Raw genomic sequence first — 16460 nt, forward strand, 5'->3', positions numbered from 1 at the left:
AAAAGATGCAAAATGACTAAAAATAGATGCAAAACCAGCACAAAAAGATGCAAAATGACTAAAAAAGATGCAAAACCAGCACAAAAAGATGCAAAATGACTAAAAATAGATGCAAAACCAGCACAAAAAGATGCAAAATGACTAAAAATAGATGCAAAACCACCACAAAAAGATGCAAAATGACTAAAAATAGATGCAAAACCAGCACAAAAAGATGCAAAATGACTAAAAATAGATGCAAAACCTCCACAAAAAGATGCAAAATGACTAAAAATAGATGCAAAACCAGCACATTATTATAATTATTATAATATTATGACAGTTATTGTTATGATCCTGTTTCAGGAGCACCTGCGGTGTCGTCCCCAGACTGCGGCTGAATCCTCCGCGGGCTGAACTCCATGAAGTCTTGTCTGGTTCCTCCGAACCTCAGAAACGCCGGAGTCAGCGCCTTCGCCAGCGCCCGCACCTTTGGAGCGCTGCACAAATAACACCTTTATGTTTATATGTTTATACTTTTATATACGTATATATTTCTATATTCATGCTTTGACTCTTCACTGTATTTAAGAGGACGGAGAAAATGACGGATGGTTTTTAAAGTTTATTTATTCTGAAAAATCTTTTTAAAGCTTTTAATAAAAACACAAACGCTCGTTTCCTCCAAACTCATAAATATTTATATAAATATTTATATTAATATAAATGTAATAACTCTGGACTTAAAGGATTTAAAACAGATTTATGAGGAAGTTACAGGATTTAAGCCTAAAACCAAAAACATCTGCTTTATTCTGAAGTTTTATTGTGAAACATTAAAGTTTTATTTTGAAACTCTGAAACTTTTATTGTGAAACATTGAAAGATTAAAGTGTAATTTAAACTTTTATTGTGAAACATTGAAAGATTAAAGTGTAATTTAAACTTTTATTGTGAAACATTGAAAGATTAAAGTGTAATTAAAAGTTTTATTGTGAAACATTGAAAGATTAAAGTGTAAAAGTGTTAAACATTAAAGTTTTAAGTGTAATTTAAACTTTTATTGTGAAACATAAAAGTGTAATTTAAAGTTTAAATAAAAGTTTTATTGTGAAACTCTGAAACTATAAAGTTTAAAGTGTAATTTAAACTTTATTTTGAAACATTAAAGTTTAATTTAAAGTTTTATTGTGAAACATTGAAAGATTAAAGTGTAAAAGTGTTAAACATTAAAGTTTTAAGTGTAATTTAAACTTTATTGTGAAAATCACCTGAGCAGCAGCAGGAACTTCCCGTCCGCAGCCAAACTCGCGTCCACGGTGACGGACAGGAACCGCGGGTCCACGCGCCGAACCACGGCCGTTAAATCCGCCTCCACCGCGGCGGAGCTCCGGTCCTGGTCCCGGGGGACGAGTCCTGACCCGGACCGGAACCAGACCTGGACCTGAACCAGGACCAGCAGCAGCCCGACGCACGTCATCATCACAGCAGACTGAGGGTCCGAGCACGCGCTGCACTTCCGGCACCTTCTGTTTACAACCGAGTAAATACGGAAGACCAACTCTGACAAAGTGCAAACAATAAATACGGAAGACCAACTCTGACAAAGTGCAAACAATAAATACGGAAGACCAACTCTGACAAAGTGCAAACAATAAATACGGAAGACCAACTCTGACAAAGTGCAAACAATAAATACGGAAGACCAACTCTGACAAAGTGCAAACAACAAATACGGAAGATCAACTCTGACAAAGTGCAAACAATAAATACAGAAGACCAACTCTGACAAAGTGCAAACAATAAATACGGAAGACCAACTCTGACAAAGTGCAAACAATAAATACGGAAGATCAACTCTGACAAAGTGCAAACAATAAATACGGAAGATCAACTCTGACAAAGTGCAAACAATAAATCCAGAAGACCAACTCTGACAAAGTGCAAACAATAAATACAGAAGACCAACTCTGACAACATGCAAACAATAAATACGGAAGATCAACTCTGACAAAGTGCAAACAATAAATACGGAAGATCAACTCTGACAAAGTGCAAACAATAAATACAGAAGACCAACTCTGACAAAGTGCAAACAATAAATACGGAAGACCAACTCTGACAAAGTGCAGACAATAAATACGGAAGACCAACTCTGACAAAGTGCAAACAATAAATACGGAAGATCAACTCTGACAACATGCAAACAATAAATATGGAAGACCAACTCTGACAAAGTGCAAACAATAAATATGGAGGATCAACTCTGACAAAGTGCAGACAATAAATACAGAAGACCAACTCTGACAAAGTGCAGACAATAAATACGGAAGACCAACTCTGACAAAGTGCAAACAATAAATACGGAAGACCAACTCTGACAAAGTGCAAACAATAAATACGGAAGACCAACTCTGACAAAGTGCAAACAATAAATACGGAAGACCAACTCTGACAAAGTGCAAACAATAAATACAGAAGACCAACTCTGACAACATGCAAACAATAAATACGGAAGATCAACTCTGACAAAGTGCAAACAATAAATACGGAAGATCAACTCTGACAAAGTGCAAACAATAAATACGGAAGATCAACTCTGACAAAGTGCAGACAATAAATACGGAAGACCAACTCTGACAAAGTGCAAACAATAAATACAGAAGACCAACTCTGACAAAGTGCAAACAATAAATACGGAAGACCAACTCTGACAAAGTGCAGACAATAAATACGGAAGACCAACTCTGACAAAGTGCAAACAATAAATACGGAAGATCAACTCTGACAACATGCAAACAATAAATATGGAAGACCAACTCTGACAAAGTGCAAACAATAAATATGGAGGATCAACTCTGACAACGTGCAAACAATAAATATGGAAGACCAACTCTGACAACATGCAATCAATAAATACAGAAGATCAACTCTGACAACGTGCAAACAATAAATACGGAAGACCAACTCCGACAAAGTGCAAACAATAAATACAGAAGACCAACTCTGACAAGAAGCAAACAATAAATATGGAAGATCAACTCTGACAACATGCAAACAATAAATACAGAAGACCAACTCTGACAAAGTGCAAACAAAAAGTACGGAAGACCAACTCTGACAACATGCAAACAATAAATACGGAAGACCAACTCTGACAAAGTGCAAACAATAAATACAGAAGACCAACTCTGACAAGATGCAAACAATAAATATGGAAGACCAACTCTGACAAAGTGCAAACAATAAATACGGAAGACCAACTCTGACAAAGTGCAAACAATAAATACGGAAGACCAACTCTGACAAGATGCAAACAATAAATACAGAAGACCAACTCTGACAAAGTGCAATCAATAAATACAGAAGACCAACTCTGACAAAGTGCAAACAATAAATATGGAAGACCAACTCTGACAAAGTGCAAACAATAAATACAGAAGACCAACTCTGACAAAGTGCAGACAATTAATACGGAAGACCAACTCTGACAAAGTGCAGACAATAAATACGGAAGATCAACTCTGACAAGATGCAAAAAAAAATCATTAAATGTACTAAACATAATAATATTAATTATAAAGTAAGGATGAACCCTGGGCGCCTCCCTAGGGAGGTGTTCCAGGCACGTCCAGCTGGGAGGAGGCCTCGGGGAAGACCCAGGACCAGGTGGAGAGATTAGATCTCCACACTGGCCTGGGAACGCCTCAGGATCCCCCAGTTAGAGCTGGTTAATGTGGCCCGGGAAAGGGAAGTTTGGGGTCCCTGCTGGAGCTGCTGCCCCTGAGACCTGATCCAGGATCAGAGGCTGGAGCTGCTGCCCCTGAGACCTGATCCAGGATCAGAGGCTGGAGCTGCTGCCCCTGAGACCTGATCCAGGATCAGAGGCTGGAGCTGCTTCCCCTGAGACCTGATCCAGGATCAGAGGCTGGAGCTGCTGCCCCTGAGACCTGATCCAGGACCAGAGGCTGGAGCTGCTGCCCCTGAGACCTGATCCAGGATCAGAGGCTGGAGCTGCTGCCCCTGAGACCTGATCCAGGACCAGAGGCTGGAGCTGCTGCCCCTGAGACCTGATCCAGGACCAGAGGCTGGAGCTGCTGCCCCTGAGACCTGATCCAGGACCAGAGGCTGGAGCTGCTGCCCCTGAGACCTGATCCAGGACCAGAGTCTGGAGCTGCTGCCCCTGAGACCTGATCCAGGATCAGAGGCTGGAGCTGCTGCCCCTGAGACCTGATCCAGGATCAGAGGCTGGAGCTGCTGCCCCTGAGACCTGATCCAGGATCAGAGGCTGGAGCTGCTGCCCCTGAGACCTGATCCAGGATCAGAGGCTGGAGCTGCTGCCCCTGAGACCTGATCCAGGATCAGAGGCTGGAGCTGCTGCCCCTGAGACCTGATCCAGGACCAGAGGCTGGAGCTGAGATATTTTGTTATTTACTCACGTTTTGCAGAATCTGTTTCTTCAGGTTAAATTCCTCTGATTTCTTCTGGTTTCATAAATAAACAGACTTTAAATCTCTTGAGTTTTGTTTTTTATTGTTAAAAACTTAAATAATCTCGTCTGCGTCACTTTGATTCTTTATTTTAATAAAACGTTAAAGTTTCGTTTCTGACGGAAAATCTGAAGATTTCAGCTGCAGCAGCTCGTCGACCTCATCCTGGAGAGCTGCAGCTCTCTCAGTGAGCAGCATCTGCACACACACACACACACACACACACGGACAGACACACACACACACACACACACTCACACACACACACACACACACACACAGGGAGAGAGAGACACACACACACACACACACACACACACACACACACACACACACACACACACACACACACACACACACACACACAGGGACAGACACACACAGGGACAGAGACACACACACACACACACACACACAGGGAAACACACACACACAGGGACAGAGACACACACACCCACACACACACACACACACACACACAGACACACACACACACACACACACACACACAGGGACACACGCGCACACACACACACAGGGAGACACACGGGGACAGACACACACACACACACACACACACACACACACACACACACACAGGGACACACACACGGACACACACGCACACACACACACAGGGACAGACGCACACACACACACACACACAGGGACAGAGACACACACACACACACACCCACACACACACACACACACATTATTTAAGTGATTTACTTAATAATCAGTGATGTATTTTGGCCTCTGCGAGCCTCCGTAGGTGTAAACAGGTGAACACTCACTTTGGCCGACGCTACGATCTGATTGGCTCGTGTCCTGTTCAGGTTTTCTATCGTCTTGCAGAGAAGCGACGCGTCGGCGTTCGCCAGGTGAGTCAGCGTTTTATACCCGGCGCCAAACAGCTGCTTCGCTCGAGACTGGACACAAACACACAACGTCATTATATTTTTATTTTCTTTATTATAGTATTATTATATTAATAATGATATGATTGGATGAGCGGCGGTGACCTCTGACCTCCGTGACCCCGGTGACCTCCATCAGAGGGATGAGTTCAGCCGTGACGCAGTAGCTCAGTCTGCGGGTCAGTTCCTCCAGCAGCGCCCGGAACGGCCACAGCTCCTGCAGCTCCTGAACGCACCACGACAACACTTTACATTATATATATTTAATATAATAATGTTTAATACAACAGCTCCTGAACGCACCACGACAACACTTTACATTATATATATTTAATATAATAATGTTTAATAATAATAATGTTTAATAATAACAATAATAATAATAATAATAATAATAATAATAATAAAGTATAATAACAGTAAACGTGGCACCTGTGTGAAGTGCAGCACGCAGGAGCAGAAGGCCGACGCCGAGCTCAGCAAACTCTGGACGAAGCCGCGACTCAACTGGAACTTTTCTGACACGCTCCAAACGTTTGTTTCCTTCAGCAGAGAGAAGAGCACGAGGGCGAGGTACATCCTGCTCACCGCCGCCATGTTCACGCTCTGACACAACAACAACAACAACAACAACATGTTCACGCTCGGACACAACAACAACATGTTCACGCTGAGACAACAACAACAACAACAACATGTTCACGCTCTGAGACAACAGCAGAGAGAAGAGCACGAGGGCGAGGTACATCCTGCTGACCGCCGCCATGTTCACGCTCTGAGACAACAACAACAACAACAACAACATGTTCACGCTCTGAGACCACAACAACAACAACATGTTCACGCTCTGACACAACAACAACAACATGTTCACGCTCTGACACAACAACAACAACATGTTCACGCTCTGAGACAACAACAACAACAACAACAACAACAACGTGTTCACGCTCTGAGACCACAACAACAACAACAACAACAACATGTTCACGCTCTGAGACCACAACAACAACAACAACAACATGTTCACGCTCTGAGACCACAACAACAACAACAACAACATGTTCACGCTCTGACACAACAACAACAACATGTTCACGCTCTGACACAACAACAACAACATGTTCACGCTCTGAGACAACAACAACAACAACAACAACAACAACGTGTTCACGCTCTGAGACCACAACAACAACAACAACAACAACATGTTCACGCTCTGAGACCACAACAACAACAACAACAACATGTTCACGCTCTGAGACAACAACAACAACAACAACAACATGTTCACGCTCTGACACAACAACAACAACATGTTCACGCTCTGACACAACAACAACAACATGTTCACGCTCTGAGACAACAACAACAACAACAACAACGTGTTCACGCTCTGAGACAACAACAACAACAACATGTTCACGCTCTGAGACAACAACAACAACAACATGTTCACGCTCTGAGACAACAACAACAACAACAACATGTTCACGCTCTGAGACAACAACAACAACAACAACAACGTGTTCACGCTCTGAGACAACAACAACAACAACAACATGTTCACGCTCTGAGACAACAACAACAACAACAACATGTTCACACTCTGAAACAACAACAACAACAACAACATGTTCACGCTCTGAGACAACAACAACAACAACATGTTCACGCTCTGAGACAACAACAACAACAACAACATGTTTACGCTCTGAGACAACAACAACAACAACATGTTCACACTCTGAAACAACAACAACAACAACAACATGTTCACGCTCTGAGACAACAACAACAACAACAACATGTTTACGCTCTGAGACGACGACAACAACAACATGTTGACGCTCTGAGACAACAACAACATGTTTACATTATAAACAACAACAATAACACCCCCTGTGTGTGGCGTTCTCACCTTTCTCACCGTCTGACCTGCAGCCTTCCGGGCGACGAAGCTCTCGGGGACGCCGATGGCGGCGGACATCTTCTGCTCTGCGGCCGACAGCAGTGTGAACTGAAACAGACAAACAACAACAACAACAACCACCGTGTGCGTCTGCGTCTGAGAGAAAGAGGCACCTTGGACGAGCGGCGGCGGCTGGTACCTGTCTGAAGAACAGCATCCAGTCGGGTTTGACCTGCGCGGTCATGTCGTACGGCGTCACCAGGTAGACCAGGTGCAGGAAGCTGTTCAGCAGCAGAGCCTCCAGACCTGCAGAGAGGTCCCGGTACAGCACGTCACTGTAGGTCAGGTCCACCGAGCCTGGGGACAGAACAGGGGATTAACCACGGGTCCACGCGGTCCAGATGAACCTAAACAGGTTCTCTGGGTCCAGATGAACTTAAACGGGTTCTCTGGGTCCAGATGAACGTAAACGGGTTCTCTGGGTCCAGATGAACCGGACGCACAGACGAGAGTCTCACCTTTAAACGTGGCCCGTCCCAGCGCGGTGACCTGCAGACTCTGAGCGTCCGCGGTGATGAGGCGTTTGTCCGTCAGGAGGTCGACGCAGCGCCGCAGCGTCTCCGTCAGACTCGTCTCCGCGCACAGATGCTGCTGCTGCACGGACAGCAGCGTCCCGCTCAGGAAGTCCCTCACCTGGTCCGAGGTCGTGGCGATCTGCAGACACACACACGCTCGTCTTCAGACTCACACACGTCTGCGTGGAGATAAAGTGGAATCAAAGAAGAGGTTTACTTTGAGTCCGACGAGGGACAGGATGAGACTGGGGAGGCCTCTCCCATCGTCCAGCATCAGCTGACTGTAGCAGTTCTCCATGGGGGCGCACAGCAGCGCTTTAGCCTGAGGACACACACACACAGTTCAACATCGCTGCACACGTTCATGTGAGTGACGGCAGAAATGTGTCGCTCCAGACGCTCCGATGGGAAGATTTGCTGCTTTTCTCTGACTTCAGTTAGTGACGATCACTTTCTTTCACTCTAAAGGCCCAGATCCACAATATTATGATATTATATAATATATAATATCATATATGGACATTAAGGGGTGACCCCGAACACACGACTATTGAAGGATTCGCTCGGAGAGTCTGATTCTGCCGATGTCTCAGTCGAATCATCATAAAACATGGTTATGGATCAGTGGACTGTTCCATTCTGGCTGTTGTAGTTGGCGGTACAGTTACCGTGTGTCGGTCCTTCTCCTGCAGGATGAGGATGCTCTCTCCCACGGTGTCGATGCCGGCTCGCCCGGCGCGGCCCACCATCTGTTTGTACTGACTCCTCTTCAGGAAGTCTGTGGCCACGTACGGCGAGCGCAGGATCACTCTGACGGGACGACACCGGGGTTAAACTCCGAACACACTCGATGACACATCACAACATGAGACTCTGCGCTCAGCCACGGCGTGTTAGCACCGTGTTAGCTAAAATTATATTTACAGAGACGGGGGAAAAATCTCAGAATATCTTTATATCTAAGTTAATATTTATCAATGTGAACTTTGTTAATCTGCTGGTGTTTCACCTGCGGGCCGGGAGGTTGATCCCTGCAGCCAGGGTGGAGGTGCAGGCGAGGAGGCAGAGCACGCCGCTGGAGTACGCCTCCTCGACCAGCTTCCTCTCCTCGGAGGTCAGTCCGCTGTGGTGATAGGCCAGACCGTACGGCACCGTCCTCCTGAGCACCGGACACATCGAGCCCTTCCCGCTGTCCCTCAGCTCCTGCAGGAGGACGGCTTTCTCCGCCTCCCTGAGCTGCAGGAAGTCCCTGAGAACGAGGACACGGGCGTCAGAAGAGCCGGCGGCAGACAGAAGACGAGCGGCGTCAGGGTCACTCACTCTTTCAGGTGTTTGCAGATCATCGCTGCCACGTTCTCACAGTTCTTCTTGGTCGGACAGAAGACGAGGCAGGAATGTGTTGGGATGACTTCAGTCACCAGAGCGATGATGTGATCCGGATCCATCTTCTGCATGGAGCTGGAGTACTGAGGGGGGGGGGGGGGGGGCACGGGAACATTAGTGTGAGCTTCATCATCGTCATCATCATCAGGGACGATGTTTACTGTTCATACAGCCACTTTAAAAACAGACAGACAGACAGACACTCAGACAGACACACAGACAGACAGACACTCAGACAGACACACAGACAGACACACAGACAGACAGACACACAGACACACAGACAGACAGACAGACAGACACACAGACACACAGACAGACAGACACACAGACACGTTCAGAGCGTATTTACCTTGTAGTTGAGAGGACGTGAGAACCGGAAACACGCCTCTTCCTTTGGGTCGACTTCATAAATGCTGTCGTTCAGTTTAACAAACTCCTTCAGCTCCACCTGAAAATCACACAACCAAACTCAGACACGCGGTTACGTTTATACTTTAAACTCAGACCTGTGGTTAAGTTTATACTTTAAACTCAGACCTGTGGTTAAGTTTATACTTTAAACTCAGACCTGCGGTTAAGTTTATACTTTAAACTCAGACCTCTGGTTAAGTTTATACTTTAAACTCAAACACACGTTTACTTCGCACATTTATGTCCCGATGTGCTGCTGCTGATGAACCAATACGGAAAATCCGGTGAATACGTCATCAACGCAGTAAGAGGTGTTTCTTTAACTTAAAGAAGGGTTGGACGAATGGTTGGATGAAGAGTTGGATGAAGAGTGCGATAAAGGGTTGGACGAATGTTGGATGAATGGTTGGATGGAGGGTTGGACGAATGGTTGGACGAATGGTTGGACGAATGGTTGGACGGAGGGTTGGATGAAGGGTTGGACGGAGGGTTGGACGAATGGTTGGATGAATGGTTGGACGAATGGTTGGACGGAGGGTTGGATGAAGGGTTGGACGGAGGGTTGGACGAATGGTTGGATGAATGGTTGGACGGAGGGTTGGATGAAGGGTTGGATGAAGAGTTGGACAAATGGTTGGACGGAGGGTTGGATGAAGAGTTGGATGAAGAGTGCGATAAAGGGTTGGACGAATGTTGGATGAATGGTTGGATGGAGGGTTGGACGAATGGTTGGACGAATGGTTGGGCGGAGGGTTGGGTGAATGGTTGGGTGAATGGTTGGATGGACGGTTGGATGAAGAGTTGGATGATTGGATGGATGAATGAATGGCAAGATTGAGGGTTGGAGGGTTGGATTTAGGGTTTGATGAAGGGTTTTTAGGTTAAACAGCCCAGTTTGAGGTTAAAGGTTAAAGGTTAAAGGTTAAAGGTTAAAGGTTAAAGGTGTGGTCGACTCACGGGTCTGAAGTCGTCGCTGTAGTTCTCCGCTCTGAGAAACGTCTGCAGGTCTCCGATGTTCCCCAGAGTCGCGCTCATCCCAATAATCTGCGTCATCTCTGGAAACAGCAGATTAGGATTATTCATTTAAAACGTTTTTAAAGGTTCAACACTTTAAAGGTGACGAGACTCACGGGACACGTAGAGGACTTTGGCCAGCGTCATCTCGATCACCGCTCCTCTGCTGCCGTCGCCCAACATGTGAAGCTGCAACACAAAGGTCACGTTAAGCCTCTCAGACGCCACCTTCACGCCACCTTTCATCAGAACCGGGGCGCACCTCGTCCACCACCACCAGCCCCAGGTCGTCCATCCTGCCGGCCTCGATCAGAGAGTTGACGAGGCTGTGGGCTTTCTCTATCGTGGCGACGTACACCGACCTCTTGTTCCTCCGCTTCACTGGAGGAAACCGGCCCTTACTGCCGGCGTACTCCTCCACCATGAAGCCCAGCTCCAGGCCGAAGCTCGCCAACCCGCGGACCTGCAGGAAAACCACACACAGGTTCAGACAGAGCGTTGGGGAAAGGTGTCCCACAAGGCTCCGCTCCTGGTCCTCATCCGTTCACTCTAAACATGAATAATATCCTTATTATAACACATTTTTATGCAGCTGACACCTTGTAGCAGTTGGTACATCTCCATATGATCACTAAGGGCGCACTCACACCGTCCTTCCGCACAGCGCCAACTGGTTTTTCGGCTAAAGTCTGGTTCCTTTGACCAGTGTGAGTGCAACCGCTCTGCACATAACTGCGGCCAGCTTGCCGTCCACGGCCCGCCTGAGATAGGTGGGCTTTAGTAAAGCATGTTTGCACGTGTATGAGCACGAGCGTGCGCACGTGTACGAGCACGAGGCCTACGGCGGTTCTGAGGTCATTTCCTGTGCGCCTGTTGGGACGTAGAAAAAAGAAGGAGGGACCATGCGCGGACATTTCAAACAATGGCGGTGAAAGGTTCACGTTGGTGTGATGCGGAGGTGGAGTGTTTACTGCAGATTTGGTCGATGAAAAGATTCAAAAACAGTCGACAAGACGCACAAAAACTCAGAGGTCTACGGAAAGATCTGGAAACAAAGCCACGCATCGCCATGACGTCATCAATGCGTGTGACGTGTTACGGCGTGATGACGTATAGGCAGCAAGAAGCATTCTCCGAGGCCCAGGTAGTGTGAGTACAAACGGGCCTGGAGGGGGGGACAAGGACCCTAAAGCACGGGGCACGGGACGGAGGCACAGTGGGAGGGCGCCCTAAGTTTACATGTCAATGTAACCGCTCTCACAGCACGGTTACATTGACATGTAAACTAAACTTGTGTTTGAGGCAGATGACCGTGAAATTCGATCCACTGAAGCCACGATGCAGCGACCCCGACAGGGACAAGAGGCCGAAGATGGATGATGTTTAAGTAAATGGGATCTTGGAAACTCTTTTTTTTACCGTGGGATCGAATTGGCAACGGTGACGTCTGTGGTCTGAACCGGGTTTAGATGGGAGCGTAAAGGACGCGTCGACTCTCCTGTTCTAGTTTAACTAGTTTCACGCACCTTCTCCTGCACCAGCGAGATGTACGGTAAGATGAACACACAGTCTTTCTTCCTGCACAGCAGCTCGCGGAGGACCAGGATCTCAGCCACCAGAGTTTTGCCTCCGCTGGTGGGGAGAGAGTAGATGAGGTTCCTCCTCTGCCGCACACAGTCCAGGTTCAGACACGTCTCCTGCCAACCTGCAGCAGCAAACACACAGTTAGCAGCAGTTAGCTTAGCATAACCACTGGAAACAGAGGGGAACAGCTAGCATGGCTGCGTCCACATCCACCTGCAGCCCAGATCCTCCAACGTCTGCTTCATCTCAACAATGTGAACTAAGTCAACAGGTGATTCTTTTATTTATCAATTCATCCGCACTAGAGCGATTTAATTAATGTTTAATTAATGTTTTTATGATCATTTAAGTCGTTTTTAAAGCACAAATGTTCAGATTTCAGCTTCTTAAATGTGAATATTTCCTGTTTTTATCTCAGTAAATTAAAAATCTGTGGACAAAATAAGACTTTTTAACTTTTTGTCACAATCTTGAGACTTTTTTCTAAAAATATTTAGACTTTTCCCCCGTTCTTTTTGTCATAATACGCCGATTAATTGTAATTTTCCAGTGATAATTTTTCAAAATATGATTATTATTGAAATATTCAGTTTTTCTCTAAAATATTTAGAGTTTGTTCTCGAGATATTTCAACTTCCTGTTTGAAATATTCGGACGTTTTAATTAAAAATGTCAGACTTGTTTGTTTTTTATATTTAAATATTCAGACTTCTTTGAGTCTCAGCTCATCAGGATCTTTGTTCCCGTCATAACGAACACATGATCATTTTAACATCATCAGTAGAACTTCAACAGTTAACCCACTGACGGAAAATTAATGTTAAATTATTGTTTTTATGATCATTCATTCATCTTCAGCCTCTTGTCCCTGTCGGGGTCGTTGGGGGGCTGGAGCTGATCCCAGCTGACATCGGGCGTGAGGCGGGGTCCACCCTGGACAGGACGCCAGTCTATCACAGGACACATAGAGACGAACAGAGACAGACAACCATTCACACCTACGGGTGATTTAGAGTCATCAATGAACCGAACACCTGCACGTCTTTGGACTGTGGGAGGAAACCGGAGAACCCGGAGAAAACCCACGCAGACACGGGGGGGACATGCACACTCCACACAGAAGGGCTCCAGCCGAGATTCAAACCAGGAACCCTCTCAATGTGAGGCAACAGTGCTAACAACTACATCACCGTATAGCCCATGATCATTTTGGTCGTTTTTAAAGCACAAATGTTCAGATTCCAGCCTCTTAAATGTGAATATTTCCTGCTTTTATCTCTGTAAAAACTCTTATTTTGTCCACAGATTTTCAGTTTACACATTAAATGATTCGTGAGTTTATGGAAAGAATAAAAAAATCATCATTATTTCATTTTGTGTCTGTAGTTTGAGAGAACAGAGAGGCGTGCGTCACCGTATAAGTCCTTGATGCCCTTCAGTTTGTGCATCAGCTCCTTCACTTTGGTGGGGAGTCCAAAGAACGGCCCGAGGTCGGGGGTTTCAGCACCAACCGTCTCCATGGCCCGCACGGCGACGCCGATCTCCTCAGACACCACCGCTTCCTTAAGCGCGGCGGAGCGTGACACGGTGGAGGGAGCTGCTGCGTTGCAGAGCATCGTCCTCTTCAGCTGCTCCGTCACGCTCCTCCTCGCCCGCGACCGTGTCCTGGTTTTATCCTCCGGGTTTCTCTCGGCCTCGCCGTTCCTGAGCGGCGTCGAGGTTTGGTCGCCACCCTGCAGCCGGCTCCTCTTGGCGCTCTCCTGGTGGATTTGCTCTTGAAACTGGAGCTGGCTGCCTGGTAAGTCCTCGAAGCGTTCGTCCCCGAGGTGGTCCAAGATGGAGTCTGTGAGGACGTCTGCGCAGGGCGGTTTCTGGACGCCATCTCTGGGCGCACGCAGGGCGGTGAAGTCCTGAGGCAGGGTGGTGGAGTCTGGACGCAGGGCGGTGAAGTTCGGGCGCTGGAGGTCACGCTGCCGTTCGCTCTGCTCAGCGTCGTCCAGCTTGGCCAGCAGGGAGCTGTCCTCCAGGAGGCTGTCGTAGTCCCCGAACAAGTCCTCGCTGTCGCTGCAGAACTGTCAACACAACAACGGGACACAACAACGGGACACAACAGGACACAACAACAAGACACAACAGAACATGACAACAGGACACAACAACGGGACACGACACAATCATTATTATTGTTATTATCATGATATAATTGTTATTATTATTATTATTAATGAGACAGAAAAGCTTCTGGGGCGTCCGGTGTCCCAGCGGTCGCCCCGTGTAAAGAGGCTGAAGGTCCTCGAGGCAGAGGCCGCGGGTTCGAGTCTAACCTCCGACGATACTGCGACTTTTATGTCACAATTTTGAGACTTTTTTTCCTAAAAAATTCCGCCTTTGCTCTCATTCAAACGCACGCCCACATGGCTACGCTGCTCCTTGATGCTAACATCACTTTCATCTGCACTTAGCTGGAACGGCTAACGCTAACGGCTAACGCTAACGGTCAGTCAAACTCCTCTAATCCTTGTTTTGATGCTGTGGTTTTCTGGAGGGGACGGGTTCAAACAGGCTCAAACAGACTCCGGTCTCCTGGAGCTACTGGGCCGGGTCTGACCAACCAGGCAACCCCACTGCTGGACTTATACTTTGTTGTTGGGACGACGACCTTGAAACACTAGATGGAGCTGTGACCAACACACCTCAGCAGCCGGAGCGTCAGCCATGATGCTGCGGCGCCTCCGGGCGTCAGGACATTTCTGGACCCGGGGACCGCCCCCTCTCTTCCCGGCAGGCGTCAGCTGAGTCCTGCGGCCGTCTCGAGACCTCTTCCTCGAGGAAACTCGCTTGATTTGGATTTCCTGGTCTCCAGCGTTCATCGCTGCTGTCGCCGCAGCATCCTGACGCTGACAGGGAGGGGGAGAGAGAGAGAGAGAGAGAGAGAGAGAGAGAGAGAGAGAGAGAGAGAGAGAGAGAGAGAGAGAGAGAGAGAGAGAGAGAGAGAGAGAGAGAGAGCATCGTGTCAGCGGGGAAACCACACAGAATCAGACCCTTCCCACAAGATATTACCGCTTTAATACTCAAAATATTACCACTTTAATATCAAGATATTAACACTTTAATACTCTAAATATTCAGACTTTTATTCTCTAAATATTCAGACTTTTATTCTCTTAATATTCAGACTTTTATTCTGTAAATATTCAGACTTTTATTCTGTAAATATTCAGACTTTTATTCTGTAAATATTCAGACTTTTATTCTGTAAATATTCAGACTTTTATTCTGTAAATATTCATACTTTTATTCTCTAAATATTCAGACTTTTATTCTGTAAATATTCAGACTTTTATTCTCTAAATATTCAGACTTTTATTCTTTTAATATTCAGACTTTTATTCTCTTAATATTCAGACTTTTATTCTGTAAATATTCAGACTTTTATTCTGAAAATATTCAGACTTTTTGTCCCATTCTTGTGACTTCCCCCTGAACCTCAGTGTTGTGACGTCAGCAGCCTGATGCTAACAGTTAGCTTCATGCTAGCTAGTAAACAAACAGACACAGACAGGAGCCGGTGCACAGACACTGAAACATGAAACACACATTTACACTTAAACCAGTTAAAAACGGTAACTAACGTAGTTAAGAGACGTTATTTAACGTTAACCGTTACTCACCCGTGGCTGTGGGACTCCCGGGCTTCTTCCCTCCTCACCAACATTAATAAAATGATCTCAAACTCGCGTTAAACTGTAGAAAAGTACGAATATAATTCAACAAAGTCGTTAATCTTTGTTGAACGCGGAGGTTTAAACCGGCGGGCGACACATTTTCAAACTGTCAACAGTGTCATCAGAGCAAGAGAGAGATCCCCACCTCACTTCCGGCTTCGGTTTCCCGGGTCACACTAGCTGCCGGAGCTAACTGTGTTTTTTCTTACTTTTATCAATTTAGCTTCAGCAAACATGAGATTATTCACCAAAAGTGAAGCCGACGGTTACCAAATAACATTTTATGTCACTGTATGATTAAAAACAGTGTTAAAATGTTAGTTTAGGTTTAAAAGCCATGAAAATCCAAACTGACTCCGGTTCCGGAAGTCTGTTTTTTTCTAATTACAACTTATTATTAGGACTTTTTGTATATTACAACTTTTACCCTCAAAATATAATATAATTATAGTGTTCCGACTTTT

General features: G+C 46.0%; 2 protein-coding genes across 2 annotated transcripts in view; both read right to left on the bottom strand.

Moving 5' to 3' along the window:
• The window catches only part of hpse (heparanase), a gene marked incomplete at its 5' end in the record, with an annotated part of 11685 nt that extends 10226 nt beyond the window's left edge, over positions 1–1459 (bottom strand). The window contains 2 exons of the mRNA XM_083929543.1: positions 352–479; positions 1251–1459. Coding sequence (XP_083785669.1) covers positions 352–479; positions 1251–1459 — 337 coding nt within the window. The remainder of the gene's footprint in view (positions 1–351; positions 480–1250) is intronic.
• Positions 1460–4571: 3112 nt separating this feature from the next.
• On the bottom strand, positions 4572–15141 carry helq (helicase, POLQ like; the record flags this gene model as incomplete). The annotated part of the gene is made up of 18 exons (XM_083929544.1): positions 4572–4667; positions 5267–5401; positions 5502–5615; positions 5822–5995; positions 7311–7409; positions 7501–7658; positions 7820–8015; positions 8094–8198; positions 8545–8686; positions 8886–9125; positions 9197–9342; positions 9612–9710; positions 10631–10728; positions 10804–10876; positions 10950–11150; positions 12214–12392; positions 13686–14343; positions 14965–15141. The coding sequence occupies 18 exons, from the start codon at positions 15139–15141 to the stop codon at positions 4572–4574; spliced, it is 3090 nt and encodes a 1029-aa protein (XP_083785670.1).
• Between the last annotated feature and the right edge of the window lie 1319 nt (positions 15142–16460).

Source organism: Echiichthys vipera, assembly GCF_963691815.1.
Source record: "Echiichthys vipera genome assembly, chromosome: 16".
NCBI lineage: Eukaryota > Metazoa > Chordata > Actinopteri > Perciformes > Trachinidae > Echiichthys > Echiichthys vipera.